Below are 9,686 nucleotides of genomic sequence, written 5' to 3' on the forward strand. Positions count from 1 at the left end.
GTGTCACTGAGTGCAACTTGCATTGGAGGCTGAAACATATAAATCCTAATGTAGGGGTCTGTGTGGACCGTGGAGTTCTTAAGTCAATGTGGGCCCTGCAGGACCATTTATAGTGCTGGCCACCCAGCGAGGGAGCCTCTCGGTTCCTCGCTTTAAACTCAATATGAATATATTATGTTACTATCATAGGACACTGCACGCCAGGAATCCTTATCATCCTCATCATCTTCTTTGTCATCGTCTTTTTTGTCATCCTCATCATGTTTTCAAGCACAGAAGAAGCCCAGGAATAGCAAGTGGCATAACCAATGTTTGTATTACGCTCAAATTGAAGCAATGTGAATGCATGTGACGATGACTTGGCTTTTTAAAGTGCCATACCTGGTGAGTCACCAGAAACTTCCCCAAGCTGCTCCCAGGATCATCTGTTCTTTGTCTGTTTCTCTTTAGTCAGCTCCACAACTAGGAGGCAGACCTTTACTCAGAAAGTTATGAAACATATCTCTTCTCGGACATGTACTATTTTAGCATCCAAAACTAGCTGATGTAATGGAATAATGGGTCACAAACTGGACTTGAACACACTTGGCCGATATAAGATACAAAATACATAACAGGGAAATCTGTTCCCTGCCCTGACAGAACCACATGGTATTACTTAAAAGTCTGTGAGTAGACAAATGAATGACTGTTAATAACACAATGTAGTACAGAACAACATCAAACATGTTGAGTACAAAGACCATGCATAAAACAATAACAATTATATTAGTCACTGAGGTAATATTTATGTCCTTTTTCCAATTAACTATTTCTACTTAACATACTAACCAGCAAACACATGATTAAACCATCTGGGAATGTAGCTGTTTTAATTATTATTATCATTTCCATTCTCATACCCTCACATCCTTGTTCTTTTCTAGACAGGATATGCTGCGAACAATGAACAAGTGTGTGTCTTTCTCACCACTGGATCTGTGTTATCAGGTGATGTAGACCAAACACTGACTATCCAGGTTAATAATTCACCCAAACACCTCCAACTATTATTATCTATCTATTACCCTGCGACACTTTACACACCCAGTCACACCAGATGAATAATCTGCCTACGTGAGCTTATCAGCCACACTGACTTTCAAACAACGTCCATGCTTCTTTCATGTGATCCTCAACACCAGAGAATTAAGAATATCGACACGGTTTGAATACATTTGTCTAACACCTAACTTATCCTTACATTGCTGTAGTTGGTAAATGTTAACAAAATGTATCATGTTTTACTCTGCTAATAATGTAACTTCAGATAACAATTTATTCAATAACTTTATCCTGAAAGGTTTTTGTAGTTCTAAACATAGAATACATAAATGTTCATTGTTTATTTAATTAGAAAATGAAAAATATGGGGCCTCTTTCATATGGAAAGTAACTTGAACACACACACACACACACACACACACACACACACACACACACACACACACACACACACACAGCTGTAAAGTGCAAATGCATATCGGAAAATGTCTAAAATTATTTTGACATTTGCATTTGGGTGAAAAGTTATTTATATTCTATATTTATATATTTATATATATGTGTTAAATAAAGTTGAGTGGGATGGTTCTGCTTTAACTGATGTGTTCAAAATATTGCTGACTTTAAATGTAAGCATCAATTTATCAAGTGCACTTTGGATAAATAAAAGTAAAAAAATATTTGATTGTTTGATTTGTAAGCGCCTATGTCTATGATTCAAGAAATTCCCCAAAAGTACCCCCTTTCAAAAGGGCCTAAACCTAATAATTTGTTCTCAATTGACGGATCTAGATTTGTTTACAAGCTCATCGGATCCCATTTTATTCAAACTATATTGAATATACCTTTACATGAGTTTAAAATTAATAATCCAAGGAGTCCAACTGCCTTGGCATCGACTGTGAGAGGCTCAGAGGACAGCCCCTGGCACCTCATCACTGTTTGCAGACAAAACCACAAGCATGTCAGGTGCTCGCCAAACAAGAACCATGTCAGCCTCTGTTTACAGCAATTACATGCACACATGGTGGAACAGATACTGCCATTCCCACTGCACACAAACACACCAATATATTTAATAAATTGTATCCTTGTACATATTACACTGATTTGGAGATTTTAGTTGGGGCTTATTTCTTTGTTATCTTGGGATTGATAATTTCAAGCAGTTCTGTGTGGGTCTCATATCTGAGTGTATGATTCATGCTAGTGACGTAGCTGGACAGAAACCTACGTAGCCTTCTCATTAGCTGACGGCTAATGAGAGAAAGAAAAAAGGAGAGATAACTAATCACGCAGCGATTCTATGTATTGAAGTCCCAAATATGTCAGCTGACAAGCTTGTGACTTTGACTCTCCAGTGCTTCCGATTTTGTGACTCATAAAACAAGCATTCGCCAGGTAAACTTTTTTCTGGTTCCTTCTCTTCTCTCATTACGCCTCTATGTCAGAGAATATCATCTCATGTCATCACATTAACCGTCACATTATTCTATTACTGAGTAAAGACTGTAACATTTTTTAAATATTAGACACAACAGTGCCGAGGTTATATTTATCAAAATGACCCCCAAATTATTATTTGACTAGTTAAGATCATCATCATGGCATGATGAAAGACAGACAGACAAAGAGACAGACAATTAGACAGACAGAGAGACAGACAAATAGACAGGCAGAGAGACAGACAAATAGACAGGCAGAGAGACAGACAATTAGACAGGCAGAGAGGCAGAAAGAGAAAAAATCCCGCCGCCTGGTTATTTAGTTTGTGAGTACATATTTGGACCTCACAAAAAAAAATCACCACATCACTAAATTACTGTAACTGATTCTTCAAGTGGGAACAGCTGTCACGCACGGCAACCTGATAGAAACACATCACTCTGGCGCATTATACCATAGCAACCTCAGGGACAAACAATATCGGTTTAGATTGATCAGTTAAAAATAATGGTTTCAAAGAACAAAACATCATACGTCATATGAGATTTCTTAATCTTGCTGGGGCTATGCAGACATTATACTATAAAGGTAGGGTTATGCAAGCTAAGCTATGTGTCAGCTTCATTCATTTAGTTTGTGCAAAAACATTTTTTGTTGACTAGTTATATATTGAGATTAATTCTGTCCATTGACCATAGCATAATATTTTTGCTATGGCCAACAATTGCAACAAATGTAAAAAAACAATACATTTAGATAAAAATAAATTTAAATAGATTCATAATGAGTCTTATTTGATTTTGTGTGGTCTATTTAATGCAGTGCTTTGAGGCGAGTTACTACCTCAATCTGCTTTTGTTTGCTGTTTCCTTTCGACACATAGCCTCTGTTGTCACGTTTATTTTGGTAAGTAGCCTGTCGTGTTTTTTTTTCTTTTAGACTTGCAACAAATGTAAAAAAACAATACATTTAGATAAAAATAAATTTAAATAGATTCATAATGAGTCTTATTTGATTTTGTGTGGTCTATTTAATGCAGTGCTTCGAGGCGAGTTACTACCTCAATCTGCTTTTGTTTGCTGTTTCCTTTCTACACATAGCCTCTGTTGTCACGTTTATTTTGGTAAGTAGCCTGTCGTGTTTTTTTTTCTTTTAGACCTATGGTTTTTCTGGTAAATGGAAATTCTATAGATTTGTGCAATAAACCCCCCAAATACTATATAAGGTATTTACATGAGGTAAAAGTTTAACTTTACTAAAGCAAATGTGTGTTTGCATGTGGGCATGGGAATACCAGCTTTCAGTCTATGGTTGGATACACACATCTACCTGATTAGGATATGCAACTAACAAACTAAAACAACTCCCAACCGAAAATGTGTGCTCTTCCCAGCACACCCCTTGCTATTTGAATGTACATATTGACCTATACTAGAGAAGATGTTGACTTAATTAGGCAACACTAAGTGTGGACTAAGGAGAGCTGAGGTGGTACTGGTTTGCTTAAAGAGAATTCAATTCTGTATAAATAAGCCACTTAACTTCTGTGTACCCATGAAACTGAAACATTTCACACAGCTGGCTAAAAATACACAAAAACACCTACTTTTTTTTTCTACTCCCCACATGGGAGGAGCATACGGGAATATGGCAAGCGGAAACTCCACCCCTGTCTGGGGTGTGGAGCTGTGGGTAGGAGAGGCTATAAAAGAGCAGCCCATTTCGAATTTAAGTTGAAACTAGACACACAGAGAGTGTACAAAACAGAGTGTGAAAACTCAAGGCAGAAAAGAGTTGAAAACGTCTTCTTTCTGTTTTTGTTTGCCACGGGAGTGCACAGCATGTCCAATATGCTCGACAACTTTCTCTCACGGGTGAGTCACTTCTTTCAAAGTTGTTGTTTGTGTTTTTGTTTGAACTAAGATTTAGTAAAATACTATTTTGTGCTCATATTTTCAATTAGTTCTCCGGTTTATTGGTATTTTAGTTGTATTTGTGTCTAACCTTTTTCATATGGTTAACAGCAGACTTGACATAACTGAGTCAAAGCTCTGTCTGTGCTGAGCTGAATGAAGTGACTAGTCAAAATGGGTTGTTGACATCCAGAATGCTGTGAAAATGTTTATTTTTTCTTCACTTCTGTGACTTAAATGTGCTTACACACACTACAATACTCTTGTATAAAAGTTGATGAATTGTTGAGGAAATCCTAATAAAATGTTTTTGAAGTAAGGACATTTTGAAAGGCAATGTATAGAATAAATAGAATCCTAAAATGTGTTTGGATTCAAATATATTTATTGAATATACCAAGCAAAAAGCAGATATAAAAACTGAAAATGTCAACATAATGTATATATAATGACAATATCATAGTTATTACCATCAGATATGTCCATACCTGTATTTTGATGTGAAACCCTAAGCAAATCATGTTTATGAAAATGTGATTCTGGGATAGTATATTTTTAGCAGGTTCAAGAGCAATGTTGTACTTCACTGATTACTTCAATTCCTCTTTCGTAACAGAATTTGCTGAACCTCGCCCTGGACGATGCCTTCTCGTCACCAAAGTCTCCATCAAAAGTCTCTGGACCCAGTCGATTGAACCGCTCTGTCTCGTTTCTCATCCCCCCCTCCTCCTCCTCATCCTCCTCTCCGACCTATAGCCCCGGCACCGAACAGGTTAACAACGGCGATGACAGCACTACCTTCTGGCCTGACAACATATGGAGTCAGGCCACTCTCAACAAACAGCAACAGCTCCCCTTCAGGCCTGATCGCTCCATGAGTCTGACCGAGTCCAGCAGCAGCCTTCTCTCTTACTGTAGCCAGCTGAAAGACCTGGATGCCTTCTCCTTGGCTCCTGCTACTACTCTGGCTCCCCCGCCGGGCTTCCCTCCGTCCTCCTCTCTGGCCGCCCAGATACAGCCCCAGACGCTGCTCCCCTCCAACCGCTATAAGACTGAACTCTGCCGTGGCTTCCAGGAGAGCGGCAGCTGCAAGTACAGCAACAAGTGCCAGTTTGCCCATGGCGAGGCGGAGCTGCGCGGGCTGTACCGCCACCCCAAGTACAAGACAGAGCCCTGCAGAACCTTCTACAACTTTGGCTATTGCCCCTACGGGACCCGCTGCCACTTCCTCCACGAGGAGAAGAGCAGCGGGCCCTTGTCCTCCGCTAAGTTCCCCAACCAGCGCCAGACTCTCCCCAACGGCGGCCAGAACCCTAGGCATCAGCTCCGCCAGAGCGTCAGCTTCGCCGGTTTCCTGGGCTCATCCCGGTCCTCTCCTCCGCCGTCCCACCCGTTGTCCTTCACCGATCCCAACCTGGGATTCAGCCGCGCTCCTTCCGTTTCTCCCCCCCCAGTCGACCTCCTCTCCCCGGCTCCGGGCGACTCCCTGCAGCGGGAGGCGGCGTTCCCCTTTGGCCACACCCACAGCCGCGCCAGCACCGGGGACATCCACAACATTCCTGTGATTATGGAGCCCAAGCCTTCGCGCTGCGTGTGTGGCCACGGGGCGCTGAGCGGCGGCGGCGGCGGCCGAGGGGAAGACGACACCAAAAGCCAGGATTCAGGCAGTGTGTTCTCGGGCTCAGGGGGCCACCACGGGGCCTTCCAGAAGCCTGCCGCGCTCCAGCGCTTCTCCTCCGAGGACTCGCTGGAGGACAGCTACAGCAGCAGCAGTGGGGCGTCCAGCGGAAGTGAATCCCCGTCTTTCGACAGCTCGGCCAACAAGAGGCTCACTGTGTTCGCACGCTTGTCACTGTCAGACTAGGTTCAACCCAGATCACAGCAGATCCACAACAGAACTGACTTTTTGGAGATTATCTGTGCCTTCTTTTTTTAATCCAGAACTAATCATGACTTCCAAAGCGTTGCAGGAGGCAGCAAATCTTCTCACAGTTCCTGAATCATGTTTGTTAGAAGATAGAACTGATTTTGGATAAATTATATATTGTTGGGTACCAAAATTTCTTGAGAATCTATTTTTATATATACATGTCTTTTTTCTATTGTCTAGCTAATTGCATCTTTGTATGTGGTGTTCCACTCATGGGCCTGACACCTGAGAAGTGTACGTAGTTTCATGAATGATGCACAAATCTAGTTTATAACTGCGGTGATCAAAAAAGTAATGTTGTAAATTCTGTACCTCCATGATTCCCCCTGCCTCACAAGGCTGTGTGCCATGAACAGTATATGCACTTTACAGTCAATTGAATGGGAGAAACTCAGTGAGTTTGACTCCTGGTAGCACTCAACCAAACCGTAATTAGGCATTGCGCCACTGCACCTGGTCAACCTTTACCCAGCGTGCATTTCTTATATGTGTGTGTGTGTGTGTGGTTGTGTGTGTGTGTGTGTGTGTGCATGTGAGAGTGGCAATACTATCTTCTTAACTTGGTAATGTTCAAACATGTAAAGCAGATCGTTCAAAGATCGCTGTCCACATTCTTTAAGTCATGTGATAACATCAGAGTCTGTGAATAATCTTTGAGCTTCCTGCGAAATTCTCATACTTTCATACTTTATCTATAAAGTATGAACGTTTCCATTTGCCTCTCCGGTTTGCCTGACAACCCTGGTTAGTTCTTAACTTTGAAGGTCTCAGACACTTCCTTGTCCATGGACTTAAAGACACCGCAGTATTCTTGTTGGTTATACAGTTGGTTGGCTTATTTGCTTTGTTTAACTTAAATTCATATATTTATTATATTTATTTGTATTAAAGAAATAAGTTGTGCTTTGAACTTGAACTTGTATTTTGTACTATATTTATGGAGAATTATCCAGGGTCTGTGAAAGCCAATGTGACAATACATATACAGTGGTAAAAAAAGAGAATCCTATATATTTTTCATTGCCTAAAAGAGACAAATAAAATAAAAAGAAATTAAAATGAATTGGTGTATCTATGTGTCATTCATTATGTAATTTATTATTGAACTTTGGAGAGGTGATTTGAAAGAACTATGACAGCTTGCATTTTAAATAAAGTAGGACAAAAGTAAATGCTTTATGGTTTGCTCTCGCCTGTCCTATATTGTATGTTGTGTCTTTGTTGTGTATACAGGGCGGCAGCTGTGTTTTGACCCAACATTAACTCATAATGAAGCACATCATCAGTGCATAGCTAAATAATATTAACACTTGGTGGTCAAATGGCGCAACACTGTGGTTACTTGAGTCTTAAATATTCCTGTAAGACAAAACAATTGAATTAATGTGAACTCCCCTGATGCATGTCCCAGGTAAACCTACAAGCTTCTAAGACAGCATTAGAAGGAGAACATATTAAATGCTGATACACTACAATAATGGCTACTGGGAACATATTTTTTGCATTGTTCTTAATGTGAAGACCATACATATTTTTAAAGTCCCCCTCACAAACACATTTGTTTGTGATGATTAACCTGACATCTTCAGGCATGCAAGTGCTTCTATTAAAGCAAGTCAAATATATTACTAGCACTTGTAAGAACTTCAATTGAAATAAGTAGTGCTCTGGATATGATGGATTAATAGTATGAATCTACTGAGCTGGAAGCCAATGTTCAGATCAGAATGTTATGTTGTAGAAGTTCTTGGTATTATGGATTTTTTGGGATGCAATTTTTGTAGGTCAGAGTAAAAGACAGAACTTCAGCCAAATCAAGTCATTTATGGTCAACGGTTACATTCCCAATGTGTGGGCAACATTCAGTAACAGGAACATGGATTGTATTATTGTAAAGTTTTTACTCAAAGACAGCAGTTAGTCAACATGACACTTCGGGTTGAAGTTTGTATTGTATATTTTATCTTTTGTTTATCTCTATTTGCTTTTAATATTGTATATTATTATTTTATTACTAACTATTTTACCTCTACAGTGTTTCAATGATTGTAAGCAAATTCTGAAAATATTATAATTGTAAGCTTTTAAGAGGCATGTGAACACCAGCCTCACTCGACGGGTGTTGCAACAGACTGCTAGGATGTATTGCCACACTTCTCCAACATTCAGCGATGTGGTAATACTTGTCCTTTGGGGGGGGGATGTCCGATGTTGACGCATGCTTCTAGCATGTCTCAGCGCTTTTGTTGGTTTGTTTTTTTCAAAATCGACGACGGGCTACAACAGCCGCCAACTATTCTTCCCCCAGGCTCATGCTGGAGGCGTCAGGGTGAATTGCCCTTCAACAACAAAGTGTCCGTACGCGGCCTACAAGTCTACACCACGCTCCGAACCGGTTTCCACGGTTTCGGCCTTATGGGCAACATGGGCGTTCTTCCACTACATGTAGTCTTGCTACACTGAACAAATAATGACATTTATTTTGCATCAAGTTATCGTTTGGCATTTACGCAACCTTGTGATAGTGAATCAAGAGCCCACAAGCTCCACATTGAATCAACAGGATCGTTCCACTAAACGCTGGCAGGGAGAGGGTTGGACTGCTTGGTGAACAAGTGTTGTCCATATGTGCAGAGCACGTCATTTTCTTTCCAGCTTTCAATCAATCACTCACCAAAGAATTAAACTAACTACTTCTGTGAGAGTGAGAGACTCACATACCGACTCTATAAATAGAGTGAGTGTATAGCTTTTATCTATGTAGTCAACAGTCAACATATTTCCATGTGTGAGGCTTTATTGCATTAAAACAATGGGAATAATTATACAGTAGACATGCTTCCTGGCATCAGTGCAGATCAGATCATATCATACATCATATTGTTTATCTGACTATAGCCAGCAGGCACATGCAGAGGGGCTGCTGGGTGCGTTTACCTTTGCCCTAGATGTCCGGGGCGGCAGCAGCTCAGGGGGTAGCGGGTTGGCTGGTAACCGGAAGGTTGCCTGTTCGATCCCCGGCTCCTCCTAGTGAGTGACGAGGTGTCCCTGAGCAAGACACCTCACCCTGACGAGCTGGCTGTCGCCCTGCATGGTTGACTCCGCTGTGTTAGCAAAATCCCCTCAATGTAAATGTCCAATGTGTGACTTTTCCTTTCAAGGCCTTATCATCTCTCTTATGAAGAACGTTTGACAATTGTGATTTTAAAATCAATTTCTTTAATACATTAATGGTTTATTTGCCTTCTGAGTCATATTTGTGTTGGATTACTTGTATTATATAAGTATTTTAATAAATCATTTACAAAACACAACTGTTCTTCGTAAATGCATTACTATGCATATACAAATGT

The 9,686-nt window shown here is 40.5% G+C and overlaps 1 protein-coding gene across 1 annotated transcript; it reads left to right on the forward strand.

Annotated features, from left to right (window-relative positions):
- The first annotated feature begins 4,220 nt into the window (after positions 1 to 4,220).
- Positions 4,221 to 7,396, forward strand: LOC311341826 (uncharacterized protein). The gene is made up of 2 exons (XM_084466641.1): positions 4,221 to 4,364; positions 5,020 to 7,396. The coding sequence occupies exons 1-2, from the start codon at positions 4,332 to 4,334 to the stop codon at positions 6,265 to 6,267; spliced, it is 1,281 nt and encodes a 426-aa protein (XP_084322767.1). The 5' UTR covers positions 4,221 to 4,331; the 3' UTR covers positions 6,268 to 7,396.
- Positions 7,397 to 9,686: the final 2,290 nt, after the last annotated feature.

The sequence above is a fragment of the Micromesistius poutassou genome, assembly GCF_964030765.1.
Source record: "Micromesistius poutassou genome assembly, chromosome: 4".
Lineage (NCBI taxonomy): Eukaryota > Metazoa > Chordata > Actinopteri > Gadiformes > Gadidae > Micromesistius > Micromesistius poutassou.